General features: G+C 42.9%; 1 protein-coding gene across 1 annotated transcript in view; it reads right to left on the bottom strand.

The window, feature by feature from the left end:
- The window catches only part of LOC142384427 (plasmanylethanolamine desaturase 1), a 58,935-nt gene extending 39,460 nt beyond the window's left edge, over positions 1-19,475 (bottom strand). The window contains exon 1 of the mRNA XM_075470672.1: positions 19,111-19,475. Coding sequence (XP_075326787.1) covers positions 19,111-19,270 — 160 coding nt within the window. The 5' untranslated portion in view covers positions 19,271-19,475. The remainder of the gene's footprint in view (positions 1-19,110) is intronic.
- Positions 19,476-23,462: the final 3,987 nt, after the last annotated feature.

The raw sequence follows: 23,462 nt of genomic DNA, 5'->3' as shown, positions 1-23,462 counted from the left end.
CTCAAACAGCTGAATTTGAATTTTAAAGACAATTTTGAACTTATTGAAATTCACATCAGTTAATTCAATCAGGTAAACAAATGATAATGTAGTTATATCATTCCATTCTTTTTTAAAAGCAGGGGACCATCAGGGGATACACTTTTCGGCAAAGATCTGCCGGAGTAGCCTATGCTTTGCCGAAAAATGCATCCCCTGCTGGTCCCGCGAATGGGGATGCATTTGTCGGCAGGCACGCATTTTTCGGCATAACACCGGAACTGTGGGTGGCTGGAACAAACGGTGGCCCCATCCCAGGCAAAGGCCCGCTGTGGCGGCCATGGAAACAAGAGGCTGAGGCAACAGACATCCACGATACTAAAGCCCCGGGGAGTTCAATGGAGGAGGAGTAGCCTGAGCTATCTGTCCATCGCTGCTGCGTAACACCGATGACAGACAGGGAAAAAGGATGCTTGGTGTGATATGTGCAGGGTTCAGCAAGCGAGCGTTGCCGCCTGACATTAGATGTCAAGGCTCAATTAACAATCAGTACGTGCACACTGGACCCTGAAAAAAGCTTTCAGGGAACAGTTGTGGCAGCTGCTCAGCGTCCCCTGCAGATGGCCAAAACCAGCCTGTTACAGTTTCTGTGGGAACTTTAAACTTTAGGGTTTATTACGGCCTTAAAAAAGGTTTCAGGTTTTACTGCATTTCATCAGCAGCACAAATCAAAAGCTGCATCTTTTCAGTGTCAGTGTCTGAGGGATCCACCTCAGTGCTGCATGTTACACACGAGTCAGCTGCCTCTGAAGTCTCGCATAATGGCTCTTAGACGTGCTTTACTCAATCATTTACCTGGCCTTTAATTGGGCTGAAGAGTGTAGGTATAGCCGTTTCTGTAGGGAGTCGTCTGCAGCTCCAAGAACTCGAACAGTTGAAGAAAACCAACGTTTGTCTGTTTGCGGATCCTTATTTCTGAAAGCTGCTACAGATTCAGCTAACCTGGTTTGTCATTCTAGTTGTATCATCATAACAATTCATTTTTAGGAGGCATGTCGTTTTGTACAGTTTCACCCGAAGTGAGTCTACATGTTTGTTTCCAGATCACTAGCTGCTGAGCTGTGTCTTCAATCTTAAAAATCTTTTTAACAGCCTTTTCATTTATCTTTGCACCTTTCAATAATTGTTGCCACTATTTTCTGTTTTCCTCTAAATGTGGAAGGAAAAGACTTTTGCACAGTCCAGAAAGCTGCTGCTAAAGTTTTAACCCGGACTAAGAGATCTGAACACATCACAGCAGTTTTAAAATCTTTACTCTGGCTTCCAGTCAGTCACAGAATAGATTTTAAAAGCCTGCTGATGGTTTACAAATCCCAGAACGGTTTAGAGCCAAAATACATCTGTGATATGTTCAGAGAATATAAAGCCAGCAGAGCTCTTAGATCCAAGGACTCGGGTCAGCTGGTCCAGTCCAGAGTCCAGACTAAACTTGGAGAAGCAGCATTTAGCTGTTATGCTGCAAATAAGTGGAACAAACTGCCAGTGGAGATTAAACTTTCACCAAATGGAGACATTTTTAAATCCAGGTTAAAGACATTTCTGTTCTCATGTGTCTATGCATGAAATCTGTACGATATTTTTTAATTTATCTGAACTGTTGCTTGTTTTTAAATTCATGTAAATTATTTTATTTGTTTCTCTTTATATGTATTTTGAATGCTTCTCCCACTTCCTGCTGCAATGCTTTTATTTTATGTAAAGCACTTTGAATTGTTTTGTACATGAAATGTGCTATACAAATAAATTTATTGAGGTACCAAACCAAGGGCAGTAAAGACTGCATTGCACGGCTTGTCGTGACCTTAAATTGTGCAACTCTCTACATTCATAAAGGTTTCCACCACAAAAGTATATCCCCATGTTCAAGTGGGGGAGAAAAAAAACAACTTTTGGACTCTGTAACCAAGTGAACAAACACAGCATGAGACAAAAGCAAGAGCACAAAGACACCAGACAACAAGTGAGGCAGCCACACTCACCCCACGCTGAATAACCACCTACAGAGCCTCAGACAAAAAGAAACTCACACACTCTGAGCAGCAGCCTGACAGCAGCTCAAAGGCTGAGTCAGAGCTGCCAGTAGACCTCAAGCATGTCTTCTTTTACTCTTTCTTTTAATTCTCCATCACCTGCAGTCTGTCTGGGAGACAGATTCCATTTACAAACACTTGTTCACTCTGATGTATAGACTGCTAACACATTAGGCACCAAATCACAGAGGGTGATACAGCAAGTCGGAGCAGAACACAGACAGCTCTGCTGCTCTTTCTGTTCTCCGTCTGTCTGTCCGTCCTGCTGCATGTCCTCATGCACCCCCCCCCTGGTTGGCTCTCAGCAGACCGACTTCAGATGGGACTCAGGGAGACTGAGAGGGGGAGACGGAGAGATGTGGGTGGTGAAAGTGGGTCACATGCTCCGAGATGAAGAATGAAAGGGGGAGACAAGAGAGAGGAAGGGAAAGAGACACTGAGGGAGAATGACAGCAACGAGGAAACATGGATGGGAACGAGCGGGGGGGTGTGTGAATTCCCTCGTTCAGAAGGAGTGAATCTGTCACAGGCCTCTTTCCCTTTCATCCCATCTCTGCGGACCGCAGAACCTGGGACACACACACCCAGCGATACACACAAAACCCACGTCAATGCAAAGTACACATACCACAGAAGAAGAAACGACACACAAACACACGTTTGACTCCATGTGGACACACACACACACACACAATCCTGCAAGACAAACTTAATAAACCCATTACCCAGTAGATTCAACAGCAACAAAGAGAGGAATGCAGCGAATGAGATTCAGTAATGGCATCCCGACACAATGGCACACACACACGTAGACAAACAGATGCATATATCCCGGCACAATAACACACACACACACATACATATGAATTTAACCCACATGAGAGGCAGTGTAAGTGGGCCCTGCTCCAGCCTCCCTCCCATGTGAAGACACACACACACACAAAGAGAAGCAGGATGGACAGATCTCATCATGTGTGTGTGCTGTATGCCATCCCTTCGTCTCCTGGGATTCCCCCAACCACCATATTCATCTGCAGCCCTCATAAGGATAAGTACACACACACACACACTCCCAGACACACACAAAGACACACCATTCCCAGCTCTTCTCTGGCGTTGGTCAAGGTCAATAACAAAATCCTGCCTGGAAGGCTCGCCTGCAGCCACAGATGCACCGTGTGTGTCTGTCTGAATTCTGTGTGCACATCATTGTGTACGACACAATCTTTAATAAAAAGCATTATTATATTCTTTTTTCTTTTTTTAGTAGAGAAACCTGTGCCTTCCCATCCAAAGCGACTGTTCTAACACACTTCCACATCTGCAACATCTATAAATCATTACCATCTCTCAGTTTCTGACAAAATGAAGAGGAACCCGCACATTCTGTTATCAAATCTAAGCGAGTCACTTTCGAGGCAGGTCGTCATATTTCTTCTGCCATCGGTACATGAATTTCTCCATTCTGACTGGCTGGAGGCAGTGACTGCACTTTGACCCCAACAGCTGCCTCCAGACCGTACCATTTAGGGGCTCCTCGAGGTTTAACTGCGGACTTCTGAGCGCCTGCATTTACACCAGTTAAAACCCTTATTTGTAAAACCAGTGTAAAGAACCTGCAGTCATCGACCAAAGGCTTTCTGCAGCAGTAGGTCACACAATCTACACAATGTACACAAGAGGACGCAACTTTGCACCGAAGAAGGGATTATTGGGGATATTTTAGCTGTATGCATCAGAAAAATAGAATCAGCTTGTTTCCATTCATTTGCAAAGCAAATCTGAAGCGATTATTTGTAAAGAAAGAAATGGGAATCAGACAGGTTTCCATTCGCTAGTTTAATGTGAATAACTTAGGTTGCATAATGTCGCTTAAACCGATAGAAGTAGTACTTGTCCTCACTGGAAACAAACCATAAGATGAAACAAAACAACAATAACTGTGGTGGACATCCTTAAGAGGAAACTGGACAGAGCTCTTTAGGAATCACTTTAATCTCAGGGAATATCTGGGATGTTATATCTGGAAAAATGATGGTCAGTCATGTGACCAAGATCAGAGACAGCTGGTGTGTCGCCTCATTTCAATCTGCCAGGTTAGACGTGATTCGCAGATATCGTTTCAATTCACCGTAACGCACATCAAGTCTTCAGAACTGGGAAAAGCCGTCTCAAGCCAGCGAACACGAGTGGAATCTTTTCAATTTTTACCACTTCCGTCCACATCTTCCAAATAAAACTCACAAAGGGCAGCGGAACCCCAGCTACAGTTACAGTCACGTTAACATATTCATCTCGTTTAAAGGGATAGTTCACTTCTTTTGACATGAAGCTGTATGACATCCCATATTAGCAATATCATTTATGAACATCTTCTTACCCCCTGCTGCGTCCTGTGAGCAGAGTTCCAGCCTCGTTTTGGTGTTGATGAAGGTAGTCCGGCTAGTTGGCTGGGGCCACAAAAATAAAGCGTTTTGCTTCTCGCTTGACGGGATATTCTCAGAGGTTTCTGCATGGGCCGGAAGAGTCTTCACATTCTACGATCTACCTTCAACAGAGGAGCTTGTAACAAAAAGGAAAGCAAGAGCAGCTAACTGATAGACAGAAATGGAGCAGTTTGCTGCGAATCAAACCACCTGGATGTGTTTTGCTGATTTATGAGAATTATACTCAGAGAACACATTTTACTCGTTGTGTTTTGGTCGATTGCAACATCACTTTAGCATTTTGGGAGTGCAGCTCAGAGAATAACGTGATCCCTCCAATTATCCCAAAGCCAGAACACCGAGTTACACCAAAGAGCGCAGAGTTCTGATTCTGCTGACTTTACCGTCACCCACTCTGGCCTCACACACACGCAGAGGTCACATGAACACACGCAGAGGTCACATGAACACACGCAGAGGTCACATGAACACACGCAGAGGTCACAGCCACATGTAGCCCATGTGACACTCGGGGACCAACGCACATACTCGAATGGTTTCTGACCCCTGACCTTTGTGGCCCTGGGGTCAGGAGCTCAGGGAGTTGGGGTGAATAACTCAACTGTCAGAAAAGAGTGATGTCACGGGAGCACGAGGTCTACGGACCAATTGGTGGATTTTTTGAGCTTTGGATCTTTCACTCGTTTCACTTTTAGTTGTTCTCAGCAGGACGAGTAAAAACTCAGCAGAGCTCCCCTCCTGTCTGAACAAAGCTTTCCATCACGGGGATATTTATTCCTCGGCTCTCTCCCCTGAGATTACACATTCCGAGATGTCTTGATGAAGATCAGTAGTTAGTGAGCTAAAGTGCGTTTTTATTTAGCACTTTTGTCACTGACATGACTCAGAAAACATGCTGACAGAATTAGGAATTAAATGGGAAAGCGCCTTGAATGTTAGAAGTGATGGTGAGACACGTTTAAAACATATCTTATATTATCTTACAGAAGAAAAGGACGATGGCTCACAGACCGACTGGATGCATAGACAGAAATATGAATAATATTCAGAACCTTTAAGATAAAATTAAGGGTTTATCACAAAGTATACAGGACATAAAAAAATGATTAAACTCAGTCCCGTGTGCAGTTCAGATCTCAATCATCTAAAATCTATATTACTGTGCAGTTGACCCATTGAGGAGAAAAGAATGTACTTTATTTAAGATTTCCATCTGTTTTTTTTTTTGCTTTTGTCTCAGAAGTTAGCGGTTACTTTAAAAACTGTAAATAAAATAAACAGCCTGGACAGCCTTTAAAGTTATCCAAATATATGCCGATGATACACTTCGGTCAGTAAGGAAACATACCTTTTGTTCATAATGTGCCTGAAGTGTGATTTGTTTTAAAGTTACAAATATGGTGAATTTAATAAAATTGTTGTTTTTGCACAAAGAGCAGCATGAGTTTTATTTCTATTTTCCTCCTGACAGAGCTATCCTCGTGGTCCTTTCTGCATATAAAAGTCTATAGAAAACTGAACAAAATGAGGTGATTCTTCCAGACTAAACATAATATAACATTTCAGATGGAAAACGGGAATATATATATATATATATATATATATATATATATTATATTAATAATATTAAAAAAAATCTGAATGTATCTGAAATACAAAACGCATCATGAATAAAAATCAAACATGTATAAAAGAAACTCCCGGCTGGGGCCTTTCTGTGTGGAGTTTGCATGTCCTCCCCGTGTATGCGTGGGTTCTCTCCGGGTACTCCGGCTGCCTCCCACCGTCCAAAAACATGCATGTTAGGTTAATTGGTGACTCTAAAATTGTCCTTAGGAGTGAATGTGTATGTGATTGTTTGTCTCTGTGTGGCCCTGTGATGGACTGGCGACCTGTACCCCACCTCTCGCCCAATCACAGCTGGGCGACCCGACCGACGGATTAAGCAGGTATAAGATGGATGTATGCATGCATGAAAGAAAACCTTGAAATAAGCATGCAACATCATGCAGTGACTGACCCTGTTAACTATTTATTCTTATAATTTCATGATGATCTGGAGATAAAACGCTTAATCTACCTTTTTATTTGTTCTCGTTATGTCTTTCTTTGACTTTTTCTCGTTGTGAATGCTCGATTTGTCACTTTGAGATTAATCTTCAATTCAATCCTAATGTCCAGCATCTTTAAACGACTAAATGACGGCTCATAACTACGTTTCATTAATAAATATAAGCAGTCAGATTGGTCTGAGTTTCCACTTTATTGATCTCTTTCAAAAATCAGACAAACGTCTCTAAGCTGAATCTTAACTGTACGTTACATCTGACTCAGTCACATTTTTAGTCCATATCTCGTATAACTATCTTAACTCATTAACCTGGGATTATAGTCACCACTTTGGTCACAGCAGCATAAGTGTTCATACAGGCGGAACTGGATTAAATTTTCTTCTTCTAACACAGTAGGTGCCCCAACATCATTAGAACAGCTTTTTTATAACTCACACAGGAGCTACACGGTTTAAACGTCTCTGCTTAACTTTTAAGCCATTTTTCGTGTTTTTTTTTTAAACAATGGCTGCATCTTCTTGGGTTTTGATGGGTCGTACAGATCTCTTGTAGAGACGGACTTGGTCGCACTCTTCCCTGCAGCTCCAGCTGTTTTTTTAAATGCACCTCTTGCTCAGCCTGTGCCCGGCTACAACAACTGAGAGGTGCACGATAAGCAGAAACAACACCAGACGCGGGGTCGTGGGCGAGAATGAGGAGAATTAAAGAGGCACTAGGGCCAACTCTGACTTTTCCTGTCGGCCTGTTTGCACAATTTAAATCAAACAGCAACTTTTAGAGGAGACATAAAGTATTTTGAGTTTTCCACATAAATATCTGCTGCATGCAGCCCCTTTGTCTCTCTTGTGAGTGAACACGGAGACAGATGATGAGGACGTGAATGTGAGTGATAGAGAAAAAAATTAGGGCGTTATTTTGCTTCTAATCTAATGACAAAAAAATTTAAATATAGGAGATGTAACAAATTCATGGCAAAGAACCGGAAACCTCCCACAACTTTAACCAACCCAATGATGATTTTTATTGTCAGCTAAAGTTTAGTCGACTTTTACGGGAGCAGACCAAGTAGTAATATAATGCATTATAATTCTAATGCAACATAAATATACCAGTCAGTGTTGATAAATGAACTAAAGGGGATAATTGTTACCGAAATATGAGGAATGATTTGCAACATCTCCCTCGGTGATTGGGAACTGTGTTCACCCTTTCAGCATCAGTGGTTCATTCACAATTAAATTAAATCAGCTTTCTGTGGCACTATAAACCGAAGTTCATGCCTTCCAAGGAGCTCCTGCACTGCTCAATGAAAGCAGGTTAACGTGCGAGTATAAGGTACGGAAGTCCAGAGCGGACATGGTACGTATAAACTTTTTTTCTGATGGTTTTCTCGAGATAACGAGTTAATTTACCGATGGTTTTCGAGATCACGAGATCTTTACTTGAATGCTCATGATCAGTTTCTCAGTGTTCTTAATGCCTTTCCAAGAACGGACTCGAGTTGAAAATGTCATATTTTGGAGAACCCGACATAGATAAAAGCATCAGATTTTACTTCTGTCGAGGTCTAACAGGCTGAAATCGTAATTTGTTTGTCTTGTAGAGATAACTTTCATATCAGCCCGCGTCCTTTAAGGAGACGGCCGTAAACAGGCGTTTACACCTCAGTGATCCTGCTGATATAGTCGACTTCATCAGTGACCAGCTGAGGGGACCAGGCCGTCTCCATGGATACCGAATGATGCACGAGAGGTGGTGTTATCGTTTTCTCGAGATAACGAGATAAATAACTCGTTATCTCGAGAAAACGGTAACGTCATGATTGGTGTGTGTTAAATCTGATTCCATTCTTCAAATGCTCGTCACACCAGCGGGATTTGCTTTGTGCATTTTCACAGCAGAATTGTTACACAAACGCTCCACATTGCATGTTCGATTCATAGGCTACTTTATTCAGTTTTCAATGAAAGGGGGGTAAAAATGGGTACACCTCTGCCAGAAATACATATAAACACATATAAACAGGGGCGGACTGGGGAGAAAAAGTGGCCTCAAAAACCATCGGTAAATTAACTCGTTATCTCGAGAAAACCCTCAAAAAAAAGTTTATATGCACCACGTCCGCTCTGGGCTTCCATAATAAAGAGAGGAGAGCTGCACAAGATTAAACGACAGATTTTATATGCCTTTCACACACTGACTCTTCAGTGTAACTAAGATCACACACACACACATTTCCTCGTCTCAATATATTTCTGGGTTCTCCGTTGACTTAATGCATTTTTCTGGCCCCCGACCAAGTCCAGCATTTGGGATCCCACAAGTATAGTGAGCTCCAGCAATTTTTGGAACCCATACGACTAATAAAACAAGTAAAAAAACACACAAATGTATATAAAAAAATAAATAACTCAAGAGATAACTGCACATGCCAACTGCTTTGTGAGACAAGACTAAGAACTAAGACGTCTCGTAAATACAGAGGAAGAGGAGAGGAAAGCAGTGGACTGTGACACTTAAGACATATGGGAGGACAGAAGAGAGACGGAGGGATGAATAGAGAGAGTTGGTGGTAGAAATGGAGAAACGCAGAAACTGAGGCAGAGGGAGATGCATCCAGCTGTTTGTCCATCCTAGCTCTGCTGTAATGAGCCCATATTTGGCTCTACGGAGCATTGCCAACGCCTCATCTAACTTCTCCAAACTCTAACAAGCCAAACTGCTATTTAGATTTACCTCCCGCCGGCGCCGAGCCGAGCCCAAACAACTAAGCACATAACAGTGTGGCGCTCCCTTAAATGGACACTTTGACATTTTGAATTTCAGCTGTTTATTTTACTTTAAACAGACACTTGTCAGCATGTGGGGAACATTTCTGCTTTTAAGTTTTCATAAAATAGCTCGGCAGCATTGTTAGCGTCACTGAGCACATCTTCCACTTGCAGCCTGCTGTGACCTTTGGCCAAAATGAAAGAAAAGCTTCTGATTCACCTGGTGAAAGCAAATCCACACACAATCATTTTCTTTTTCTTTTTTTAAACATCCAGGAAGCAACTGTCCAATCATTTTATAGTTTATCCATTAGGACTTCTGACTGTACTGCAGCCAAACAAAAAGTCTGTGTTGCTTCTGGAGATATCATTTTGAATTCCTTTAACGCATTAAAGATAAAAATCAGTGTGAAAAGACATCATTTTTTTCTTAAAATCTTGATTCAAGCCAAAAGCTTTGATCCAAAATGCATCATGCCACTAAAACAATGTATTAGTCCCCAATGTTAATCTCATTTTACCAACATTTACCCATCACTGAGACCTAAAAATGATTCCTGGTTCCCTTCGTTATTATAACTGGTAGAACAAAACAGCAACAATTTTGCTGCTGCGCCATCTGAAAGAAGCCGACTGCCCCAGTACCCCAACCCCACTGCTCTTAATGAGCAGTGGGGTTGGCAGAGGTTGTGTGTTACCTGCAGAGGTTTCTGCAGGTAACACACCTGCACAGCAGAGCAGAGAGTGGACTGAGGAGACAGCGTCCAGATGCAGTCAAACTCTGTTTGAGCTCCTCAGTGATATCAGCTTACAAGACTTCAACCTCTAATCTAAAAAAAAAAAACACACTGCAGGAAGAGGTTTTACATTTATACTTGTATGATATTGCTTTCTTATTTTTCATATATTAAGGTTATTAATTTGGCTGAGATCAGTCTATAAAGCTGCCATTGGTCAGCCTGAAAATAAGGAGCGAGCCAACGGGTTGAGTCAGTGAACCCAATGTATTATGTGTGTGCCATCTGTTTACACTCTGGCCTCATAATAGTCACATCATTGCAGTGATTTCACTGAATAAGGTGAGCAGTTTGTGGTTCAAAAACCTGGCGCACAGTGCTGAGCTGCATCTCAAATTAATATTCAGGTTCCCAGCTCTCTGCTGACATGTAGCACGAGACCAGGGGTCGGCAGGGGTGGGTATTTAATACAGGCGAACCCAATAAAACATCCATCGGTTAAAAAGTAATTAATACTCTGAGTAGTTTTTGAGAAGAATACTTTGCACAAATTTGAGTACAAATTTTCAGTACTCTTTCCACCTCTGCTTCCTATCATGTGGAACCTTATTTACGCAGTTATTTGTTTCCTAAATTATCTTTGTTTTCTAACTTGTTTTCTCATTTTCGCGGAAAGCGGAAATTTTCCGTTCCGCCACTAATTCGACTGAGACGGAAATCGAGACTCGTCAGACCAGGCAACGTTTTTCCAATCTTCTATTGTCCTGTTCTGCTGAGCCTGTGTGAATTGTAGTCTAGTACTAGAGTACTTAAGTATTTTTTTAACACTTGTACTTTTACTTGTACTTGAGTACTAATTTTCAGTTCTCTTTCCACCTCTGGTTAAAAGGGAGTTTTTTTCTCCACCGTCACCTCGTGTATGCTCAGGTTTTGATGGTTTCCTTCGTAAAGCCACGTTTTGTGAATTGGCTTTATCTACATGATAACTGCATCAAACCGTCTTATAAGGGAGAAATACACCCACAATGAACAAACTACATCTGAGAACATCTTAAGCAGAACATTTTCCTTTGTTTAAACCTTTGTGGAAACACCCAATATTTTGCATCCGATTTGAATGAATTCACTCTTAAAAAGGCTCGAGTCACAATTTTTGCAGGTTATGGATTATCTGTTTGAATGTTTGTTATTTGGCAGACTTGACTTAGTTGTCTTCTGTTGTATTTGCTCATGCTCACTTAGACCCTGTACACTTTACCACTTAATATCTCAGAGGCTAGGATACACGTGTGTCTCATATCTTCTTACAGGGGGACGAGAATAAAAACTAAATGATGGGCTCGCAGTAGAAATAAAAGCCAAGCAGTCGGCTGACAAACAGCCAGAGAGATTTCTGCAAAACGATTTGTCCTTTACGACCTTTGGAAGCGTGAGATTAACTCTGCAGACTAACAAAATGTAACTTCACCCTGTTGTGTTTTGCAGGTGCACGTGATTTACGTGCAGCCTTTCGCTGGCAGCTGCAGCTCAAAGCCTTCAGGTTTAATGACCCACCATAAACTTTACTGCTGAACATCATTGTGAAGTCCAGCAGTTTGCGTTACACCAGAACACAGGCCATATTTCAGCCTTGTTTGGGCTATTTTTACCCAAAGTCAGTCTGTGAACTAAGCTCTCCGTCTACTGAGTGAAATGGGATAAAGTGTCAGGACCCCAAATGCATGTGTGATCCTCTTAACCATCAATCAGAGCTACAACAGGCAGGCAAAGCAAACACGAGCAGAGTTCTCCATCAACATCCTTCATTTGATGTTTTGTATGCAATGGAATTTATCGGTGGTGATTTTAATTGGACAAGAAAGTAGTGATTTCCTCTTCATTCTCAGATCTAAAAAGTATATCAAGTAAATGACATCAGGGGGAGAAAGAGATAGATGGTTATAATTCTCTCATATGGAAAGCAGTTCATTCGGAGACCATTCTTCAACTTTTTAAATCCTGAAGACACGCTTTCATCCACGTGGCAGCCATTGTCGGTGGCTGCTGTTTTCAACGTAAAACCATGACGTGCCTACAGCACACTACCTGCCGCACAAACAGAATACGTATTTTTTAATAATGCCCCCAATTTCAGCCTCGAGATGGCAGGTCGAAAAATTAGTTAATTAAACCAGTTCATTCACAAATGTTGTAAAATTATGTAAAAATTAGGGCTGGGTGCGTTAACTCATTAACTGGCTAATTATTTAACGCCGATAAATATTTTTTATTTATATATATATATATATATATATATATATATATATATATTAGGGCTGGGACTTTAGCACGTTAATTTCGATTAATTAACTACACACATATTAGCGCGTTAAAAAATAACGCATTTTAATCGCACACTATAATTATTATTATTTTTTTTTTTTTTTTTAAATACAGACGGATGGAAGCGTCGACAAGAGCGTGGTTGTGTGCAGATTATGCAACAAGGAATTCGCGTATCACCGCAGCGTTTCAAGCCTCAAATATCACCTCAACGGTAAACATGTAGCAGCTAGCGTGGAAGCTAACGGGGGCCCAACGCAGCTTAACATCCAAGATTCTATATACTGTGTTTTCATGCATGCTACATTCAGATTTCAAATAGGGATATGTTCTGTGTTTGTTGAAATATTGTTGAAAATGTTAATTTTCTAAAGGATAAAGTATATGCGATTGAAATGCGATTAATTTCGATTAATTAATTTCAAAGCCTGTAGTTAACTCGATTAAAAATTTAAATCGAGTCACAGCCCTAATATATATATATATATATATATATATATATATATATACATATATTTTTTTAATTTAAATTAATTTGGGGGGCTTTTGTGCCTTTAATGGATAGGAAAGTTCAGAGCGACAGGAAGCAGGGGGCCGAGAGAGGGGGAACAACACGCAGCACAGGGCCGTCCGATGCGGGACTCAAACCAGGGCCAGCTGCAGCGAGGACTATAGCATCTGTACATGGGGTGTCTGCTCAACCCACTACGCCACGGACCACCCGTTTTATTATCTATTTCATTATTGTAAAAGTCTGTTGCTCACAGGCTTTTATTTTGTAAAAGTCTGTTGCTGTCTGCTGCGGAACCGTAAAAGAAAATAATCGGCGGATCCACCAAACATGGAGAAGGGTACGGAACTTTTACTCGGCCATTTTCATTTTAAAGTTCTTCCAGGCGGCGGAGTCGACAGAACCAAAGTCATCTGTAAACACTGCCAAGTTGAATTGTCTTCTCAGCGTAGTAGTTCCAGTCTAAAATATCACTTAAAGGCAAAACACACAACTGATAGCAGCAAGTCATTCAAGGAAACAGACAGTGGAGCGAGGCTTCTACATAAAAACTACAGAAAGATGCTGATGTTAAAAGTGTGTTTGCACAACAAATGTTATGGCACTTTCATTCATATGGCAGCACATTTAAAATAAAGCTAAATGCTAAAAGCTATACACTACTTTTGAGTTAATTTTTGGATTTTGTGTACAAATGCGATTAATCGTGATTAATCAGGGAAATCATGTGATTAATTACATTAAAAATGTTAATCATTGCCCAGCCCTATTAATAACATGCTCAACAGGGCTGCACAATACAGAAATATATTACTATCACAGAATTAAAGTAACACCAGAGAATTTGGCCATTTTTCCGCCCCTCTCTTGCTCCCCCTACAGGTAGGGAATGTAACACCACCGTCATTAAAACAACGGCAGTTTGAGCCCTGCACATCCACAGCCATACACATAAACTTAATGTCACGTTGAAGATGCGACAAAGACGCCATCAAAAGCTCAGAAGATGTCGAGCGGCCGTAAAGCAAATGAAGGTGGTCGTGAACTGTGGCATGTCGAGAGCAGCTTCAGGGCCGGGTACTTAGTCTTAAGGTTCATAAACGTGTCTATTATAGCTTTAACATTCTCGATGTTAAAGCTATAATAGACAATAGATATTTTCACAGGTGTCAAGACAATTCTGTCTTCATGAGGCTCAGAGTTGCTGGAGTCAACTAACACAAAACATTTATTCCTGCAGGTCTGCACAACATCAGAAAGCTGACAGTTTTCCCGGAAAAAAATGATACGACCGCTATTCACACCTTCTACTATGAGATCACGAGCCACACAAGGTTATGAGACATTCAGCAAAGCAAAGTTCACACGGAAGATAAAGAAGTAACATTGTGAGGCCTTCTAAGCATCCAAGGTTCCCAGCAGTACAGGAGGAGGAAGCCTCCCCCGGCACACAGTCACAGACTTCTTTTCATCTAGCATAACCTGTTGGAATAACATTTTTCCAACAACTGAGAGCTGCATTCCACTTCGAGCAACTGACCAGCAAGCACAGATGTAGAATTGGAACACAGCCTTTGTTAACACATCTGAGATTAGAGAACAATATTCAAGTATTTGATCATATTTTGCAAGTCATACCTTTATTGTATATTATATATTATGATTTTGTAATTTTCCCTAATATTGTTTAAGTTTTAGTTGTGACAGACCAACAGTAGTAACGACTTCTTCTGACCACTGAGTTTCATTCTATCAGACGAGTTATCTCAGGTTGAGTGACTCTTTTTTTTTTTTACTTTGTTTGGATTTAATAAATCTAAAAAGTATACCGATGTCCCTTTGAATTTTCATTTATTCTTTATTTTGTTGGTAATACTGATGGGAACCATAGGCGCATTCCCACTGTAGGAACCTTCTGCAGTTCCTATAACCTTTTCAGGAACGGGGCCGTTTTTGTTCCACATTCGCACATACAGGAACTCGGGACCACGGCCCTCAGTTCCTGGAACCATTTCAGCTCCTTCTCCTCAGCTGGGTCTGTTCTGGTTTCCATAGCAACACATCTGACGGAGGTGTTTGGTGGTTGGTAGCTCCGCCACCTCAGATTTCCGCTTCTTCATGTTCCTGATCTGCTCAACGTAAACAGTAGAATAACGGCTGAAATGTTTCCTCATACGACACGGACACAACCGGCGCGTGTTTAATAAGTTAAACCTCCACGTTGTGTCCTTTGTATGCAGCGCTCTGCTCTCCTTCCTTCATGAAACCAAGAAGTAACTCCTGCCCTCAATTCTTCATCTCCTGACTCTCTCTGTGAGCTCTTCCAGCCTCCATGTGATCGTCCATGATTAATATCACCATCATGCAGACCATGAACACGGTGGCCTCCCCGCTCTCCATATTAGCTTCTTGGTGGTGTTTTTTCTTCTCTCCTTACTTTTTGCCGGTTTTGTTTTGTTTTGTTTTGTTGTTGAATGTGGCGCTAAAGTAACACGACGCTGTCGCAGACGGTTGCGTCGCATCAGTCTCTATCAAGGTCCCGACTCATGTGCGAATGCAGACTGAAACAGTTCCCCTGGGGAAGGACAGTTATCAGAACTGCTCTGTCCGAATGCGGCTCATGTTGCTTTAGCAGAGCAGAGGTAATCACACACAGTAATCCTAAAATATTCAGTCCAAGGATTATCCCTCGCCTTTTCTTTAATTATTTATCATTTTCTAATTTGTTCTGTATTTCACTGTTAAACTGCAATGTATCCTGTTTAAAGTCATAAAACTGAACTGAATTAAAGTGAATGTAAACATCTGGTATATACACTGTGGGGACGTGAGGTTTCTTCTTCTTCTTCTTTCCCTTCTAAATGTGTAAGAAAAACTCAGTTTTTCTCTTTTTCTTTGCCAAGGCCCACACCAGAGTTCCAAACAAACTGTACGAATGTATCTTTTTATCCCACACTAATGAAAGGATAGTTTTGAATATCATGTTACTTTCCTGCCATCAAACATCACTCCAGAGGTTACATGCTGGCACTTTATTTCTCTGATTATATCTGGCTTGTGTAATTCATCATATTTAATCAGCACATTCCACCTGCTTCTACACACCTCAACTGTAACTTTGACATATTCAAAAACACAAAAGAGAAGATATGCAAATAGTTTGAGTTAATTGTGCAAAGCTGCCCAATTATGAGACTTCCAAACCAACCAAAAACCCCTCGTAATTATGGTCATTATCTTGAAAACAATCGTTGGAAACAGCTGTGGATGCAAGCTCGACCAGATGCCTGAAGATGGTGATCCCTCTGATGTAAATGCACTCAATAGTAGCCTAGATCCAATTCCTTTATTCAAAGCGTTTAAAAATAGGACAACTGGTCTTAAATGAAAACTGTGGTTTCAGAAGTCTTTTAGGAGTCGGGTCAGGACATCCGTTCGGTACACTGCCGGGGTCAGTGCTCTGCTAATATGAGCGCACTCATTGAGCAGGGAGGGATTTGGAATTGAGTGCCAACATAGTGACATGTGTTGTGGCCTTGCGTCAAAGTCACAATAAGGTGGTTGTTCCTTTTCTCCAATTACCATTCCGCTTTTTAGAAAGTGTCAACAAGTTGCCAGCATGGCTCAAGCAGAGGCAATTAAAATGCTCAGTGAAGTGAGACACAGGGCAGATGGTCAGGCAAGAAGTGGCGCAGGCCAGCTTGATGCACAACTGGCAACACAGGTTTCCTCTGCTAAGGTCTGGGCTGCGCTGCCATGTCCACCGCGCCAAACATCCATCCATCCACAGACGTAAAATGGCTCAATTTACAAAAGCCTTGTGGATCACATTATTTTCACCAGACAGAGTCGAGCTGCCCTGATATTTCTGCTGGGAATAACTGCTGAAATAATTCCTGAAAAGCTCGATTTAAGCAGCGAAGGAGTGAAGAAGAGGATACTCCTCAGTTTCTCTGTTTTTGATGAATGAGCAGATTTAAGTCAAAACCCTTGAAAAAAAAAAAAGGTTAATTTGAAAATGTTTGAGACAAAAAGTTAGCAGATGGGAAATGAAAGCACCCTGTATGCTCCTACAGGGTTCAGAAGTCTGATAGACGGATCCAGGAGATCAGAAGCAACTCCTGGATCTGGGTCTGTGGTAAAGTGACACTGAGCTCGTCTCCCACGTGACTCAGAGAGCTGCTTATTCTAATATCTGCCAGCCTGTTTTCCTTCTACACTTTCACTTTGAGTCTTATTTGGGTTTGAACACGAGGTGAATTTCAGCCAGGAGACAAAAAGAAAACCAGCAAACCCTGTAGACTGCAGTGATTACAGGTAAGAATACTTTATCAAAGTTGTCTTTTAAGACACAATAAACCAGCCGCAGATTTTCAAATACGCTCACCTCTCATTACATTTCTAAAGAAAACTGGATAACTTGTGAGAGGTTATAAAAGTAATTATCAGTGTTGACTCAGCTGCAGTAAAAGCTTAACATGGCTGAGGCTCTACCAACCATAGAGGCAGCCATCTTTCACAGGGATGCTTGTAAATGTCTTTCAAACCCCAGCTGCTAACTAGTGACCTCTGTTAAAATATTTTGTCTCCCAGCTCCTGCAGAAAAGACCCGACTTACATCAGGTTTATTTGACTCTAGAACACTTTGGTATCCAGAGGAGTTCATGGTGGACTCAGTGACTGCGAGGTGCCTGTGGCTGCAGAACCAGCCCAGATCATCAGCCCTCCACCACCGTGCTTGACAGCTGGTGTGAGGTGTTTGTGCTGATATGCTGTGTTTGGTTTCCTCCAAACGTGCTGCTGTGCATATGAGCAAACATCTCCACTTTGGTCTGGTCTGTCCAAAGGACATTGTTCCAGAAGTCTTGTGGTTTGTTCAGATGCAGCTTTGCAAACCTAAGCTGTGCTGCCATGTTCTTTTTAGAGAGAAGAGGCTTTCTCCTGCAGCCCTTCCAAACAAGCCACACCTGTTCAGTCTGTTTCTAACTGTGCTGTCATGACCTTTAACCTTTAACATGCTAACTGAGGCCTGCAGAGTCTGAGATGTAGCTCCTGGGTTTCTGACCTTGGGGTGACCTTGCTGGGACGTCCACTCCTGGGAAGATTGACAGCTGTCCTGAATGTTTTCCACTTGTGAATAATTTTTCTCTCTGTAGAACGATGGACTCCAGATAGTTTGGAAATGGCCTTATAACCCTTCCCAGGTTGATGGGCAGCAACAATTGCTTCTCTGAGATCATTACTGATGTCTTTCCTCCTTGGCATCGTGTTAACACACACCTGAATGCTGCAGAACTCCTGCTTTTATAGAGCTGCTCACACTGACTGATGATCAGTTAATCAGAGCTTTGATCAGCAGCTCCTGGCTGCCGCTGACCCTCTGAGTTCCCGTAGAAGCAGTGAGGGTTCACTTAGTTTTTCACACACTGTTTCTGTGTTTACTCTCAGTTTTTGTTGAATAAAAAATGACACAGTGTAAGAGGTCACATGTTGTAACTCATCTGAGGTTTTTTTTTTTTTTTTACCTAAATTTAAGACCAGATAAGGACCAGGAGAGTTTTGATGGAACTTCAGAACTGAAAGAGGCCGTACTTTGTTTTTCCCATGAATATATTCACACCCAGAACTCAGTGTCAGGTTCTGGGTTTGTACACAGAGCCGCTCTGAAGTAGAGAAGACTTTCAAAACCTTGGGACAAGCCATTCCAGGGGCCTCACATTTCCTTTGAGTTCAAATTTAACCCAGAGAACAGGCCAGACTGGTGTTCAAAGCTCTGTGTTTTGCTGAGTGTTTTTAGACAGAGTGGACATGCTGCAGCAGATATAAGAAATACAGAGAATAAAAAGATCTTCAGACCTGGTTTGCACCTGCAGTCTGAACTGTTTCCCTCTTAGAAGCAGGCCTTCACACTCTTTACTGCAACAACTCACTGCCATTATCTGACTCATTGTTGTTTTGTACAAAATACACATGAATGACAAGTCATTGATCATTTTTCTTCTCGCCGCGCTGTTTGTGAGCCAGTGCGTCTCATCAGCATCCCTCCTGTTATTATCATCCCATCAGCTCTGCTGGCATGCTGGGGCTTTCAGGCCTCCGCTGATGGCACGTCTCGTGCCTCAGCCTTCTTACACCCGAGTGACAACAACAGCACAAACAACGACAATAAACACGTTTTCACCTGGCGAGTAGAGCCTTGCCAGCTGTCGAGCTCCGGCGTGCTGCGGCCCCCACCGAGGCGCCGCGCTGCGCGCTGCCGCCCCATGCTCATTCCCGTTCGGATCCTCCTCCGCCATGGACCGGTGCCTGATGTCGGTCTCTGAGAGAAGCGACGCCGCCATAGCTCCTGCTCGCTGCCCTCCGTTTTTGGCTTTCAGCTACAGGACATGAACTGAGGGTCTGTGTGGTTGTTGTGTGCGCGTCCCGGCCCCCGGCGCTGCTGGTGGCTGAGTTACGGAGGAGGAGGGAGGCTGGATCAGCTGATGCTGGCTGCCGTTGCCGGAGCATCCCCGCACCCGGAAATACACCGACGGAGCGGCCACTTCACGACTGTTTTACCGCCACCTGTCCCCTCAATCTTTAACGGAATAAGAGAATGATCACGCATTCAGTCCCGTCTCTTGCTGCCTAACAAACTTGATCAGAGTTTAACTCCCAGGCAACTTTAGGGTCCTTCTGCTACTGTAAAAAAGTGATGGAGACGGTTACAAATAACCAACACCTGCTGTATTTAGTTAAACAGGCTGCTATGTTCAGTGATTTATTCGTATTAAAAGAAGTATTTCCCATACTTGTGCCTATGGGAGTTGGTTTAACTCATTCCGACAGAAAAACAGTTCAATGTTTGTTAGAAATGAGATGTTATGGAAGCCCGTTGCTGCTGCTGTGAAAAAAGAAAGTAAATGATGCCCCAAGTCAAAATTCTGACTTAAAGGGATATTTCGCCTCTTTTGACATGAAACTGTATGACATCCCATTTTAGCAATATCATTTATGAACATCTTCTTACCCCCTGCTGCGTCCTGTGAGCCGAGTTCCAGCCTTGTTTTCGCGTTGACGAAAGTAGTCCGGTTAGTTGGCTGGGGTTTAAAATATAAAGCGTTTTGCTTCTCAAAACAATATGCGTTTAAAAGAGTAATACATTTGCATCACAAAATTATTCTCCAGGAAAAAGTCCGACCACACAATGGCTTGGCGCTATTTTCTCTCCCTTCGTATCACTGCTGCCGCCTGCCGACAGCCACGCCTGTTACGGTGTTTGCTGCTCGGAAGCAGGGGACTGCTCGGTCTGCACTTCGGTCTGCACAGCAGGCAGTGATACGAATGTTTTGAGAAGCAAAACGCTTTATTTTTGTAACCCCAGCAAATTAGCCAGACTACCTTCGTCAACACCAAAACGAGGCTTGAACTCGGCTCAAAGGACGCAGCAGGGGGTAAGAAGATGTTCATAAATGATATTGCTAGTATGGGATGTCATACAGCTTCATGTCAAAAGAGGCGAACTATCCCTTTAACCCTTGAAGTGCAAAGTTTTTAAAAAAGAAAAACGAGATTTCAATCAGCTACAGCTTGAAAATGGCACGAGATGAAGGGAAACTGTAAATGGTAGTGAATTGAATCGCTTAATTTGCCCACGATGACGTCACTGATTCGACAACCTTTAGCGAACTTTGAACACATTCGCACATGGTTTTCTTTATTATTTCTTTTGTCATCCTTTTCTGAATTCATGTGCACAACCATGTACAAAGCAATTCCAAGTTAGGATCTTTTCTTCATGTTCGTCTTTGTCATTTTTTTCCACATAAAACAATAATAAAAAAAAAAAACAGTAAAATAAATGTCAGTAGATTGCGCCCCAGTGTTTGAGTGGCCCAGAACTGGTGTTCATATCTGATGGGTCCAATTGTTCAGAGTCCAGTCCAGGGATCATCAGTTAGGGGAAGGACAACAACTCAGTGGGGTCAGCATTTCGATAGCCAACAGGCTCAGCAAAGTTTGTAATCCACCCCGTTTACAATCTCATCGACCCGGGTTAAAATCGCTGCCCTCTCCAATGCGTCACCCTTCTTCCCATCTGACAGCAAACTGTCACTCTCTAAGGGAAATCCTCACCCTCTGAGTCTTCATCGGCAAAGATTTTAACCAAAACAGCTTCTGTTGTTAAACATTTTTGGTTCATTTTCTCAAAATTTCATCCGGACATCTTGGATAAAAATCCGTCTTGGATCCGTCTGTCAATCTCCTGCTCCATTCGTCCCTCACTCGTGAACAAGACCCCGAGATACTTGAACTCCTCCACTTGGGGGAGGATCTCATTCCCGACCCGGAGAGAGCATTCCACCCTTTTCCGGCTGAGGACCATGGTCTCGGATTTGGAGGTGCTGATTCTCATCCCAGCCGCTTCACACTCCGCTGCGAACCGCTCCAGTGAGAGCTGAAGGTCACGGTCCGACGACGCCAACAGAACCACATCGTCCGCAAAAAGCAGAGACCCGATTCTGAGGTCGCCAAACCGGACCCCCTCAACGCCCTGGCTGCGCCTAGAAATTCTGTCCATAAAAATTATGAACAGAATCGGTGACAGAGGGCAGCCCTGACGGAGTCCAACCCTCACAGGAAACATGTCCGACTTACTGCCGGCAATGCAGACCAAACTCTGACACCGGTCATACAGAGACCGAACAGCCCATATCAAGGAGTCCGGCACTCCATACTCCCGGAGCACCCCCCACAAGAGTCCCCGAGGGACACGGTCAAACGCCTTCTCCAAGTCCACAAAACACATGTAGACCGGTTGGGCGAACTCCCATGCTCCCTCCAGGATCCTGCCGAGGGTATAGAGTTTGTCCACTGTTCCACGGCCAGGACGAAAACCACTCTGCACCTCCCGAATCCGAGATTCGACTATCCGTCGGATCCTCCTCTCCAGTACCCCCGAAAAGACCTTACCAGGGAGGCTGAGGAGTGTGATCCCCCTATAGTTGGAACACACCCTCCGGTCCCCCTTTTTAAAGAGGGGGATCACCACCCCGATCTGCCAGTCCAGAGGCACTGCCCCCGATGTCCACGCGATGCTGCAGAGGCGTGTCAACACAACACAACATCCAGAGCCTTGAGGAACTCAGGACGGACCTCATCCACCCCCGGGGCCTTGCCACAGAGGAGTTTTTTAACCACTTCGGCAACCTCAGCCCCAGAAATGGGAGGCCCCACATCCGAGCTCCCCAACTCTGCTTCCTCATCGGAAGGCGTGTCGGTAGGATTGAGGAGGCCCTCGAAGTAATCCCCCCACCGACTCACGACGTCCCTAGTTGAAGTCAGCAGAGCCCCGCCCTCACCATACACGGTGTTGACGGTGCACCGCTTTCCCCCCCTGAGCCGCCGGATGGTGGACCAGAAACTCCTCGAGGCCGTCCGGAAATCATTCTCTATGGCCTCCCCGAACTCCTCCCAAGCCCGAGTTTTTGCCTCAGCAGCCGCCGAGGCTGCGTTCCACTTGGCCTGTCGGTACCAAGCAGCTGCTTCCAGAGTCCCACTGGCCAAAAAAAATCTTGTGAAATCATATCTTGAGTTAACACAGCTTGTGTTTGCGAGAGAACAACTTAATTTATTTAGTTTTCACAAGAAATCAGCCATTGTTTGTTTGCTGATGACTTGTTATTGAGAGAAAAATCAGTTTGATTAGTTGATTTTCAAGATCACAAGGTGTTTGTGGTGAGTTGTTCCTGTGTTAACACCCAATTTCATCATCATTGTTGTAGCCATAACACTTGGAGAGGCTCTATAACATTCAGTCAGGCCGTGTGTGTGTTATTCTGGGTGCTTCAATAACTAAACATACTAACCCATTATCTTGAGAAAACAAAACTGTTATCTTGTGATAACGACATAAAAAATTCTGCCATCGTGGGTAAACAGTCCTTGCTATCTTGAGATAATGACACAATCAACCCGTTATCACAACAAAAATGAGTTTAGCTGTAATTTTAACATCATTGTCTCATGATATCGAGATAACATTACTGACATTTTTTCAATTAGCCTCTCTTGGCTTCCGTATATTCAGAACGCTTCCTGTCTGATTCTATATTTACAAAAGCCAAAAAACACACTATCTTTATCTTCTTCGGTCACGTCACATCACCACACTTTGTGTTATAACATGTTGGTGACATCCGGGGTTGTCTTTGATTAAGATTAAGAGATTAAGATTAGATTTTATTGCCATGTACATGCAGGGAAATACACAAAATTCTTCCTCCGCATTTAAAGGGATAGTTCGCCTCTTTTGACATGAAGCTGTATGACATCCCATACTAGCAATATCATTTATGAACATTTTCCAGCCTCGTTTTGGCGTTGACGAAGGCAGTCCGGCTAGTTGGCTGTAAAAAATAAAGCGTTTTGCTTCTCAAAATGTATTACTCTTTTGAACGCATATTGTTTTGAGAAGCTAAACGCTTTATTTTTTACACCCTAGCCAACTAGCTGGACTACCTTTCAACGCCAAAACGAGGCTGGAACTCGGCT

This window comes from Odontesthes bonariensis, chromosome 7, assembly GCF_027942865.1.
Source record: "Odontesthes bonariensis isolate fOdoBon6 chromosome 7, fOdoBon6.hap1, whole genome shotgun sequence".
Classification (NCBI taxonomy): domain Eukaryota; kingdom Metazoa; phylum Chordata; class Actinopteri; order Atheriniformes; family Atherinopsidae; genus Odontesthes; species Odontesthes bonariensis.
This window is presented reverse-complemented; position numbering and strand designations above follow the sequence as displayed.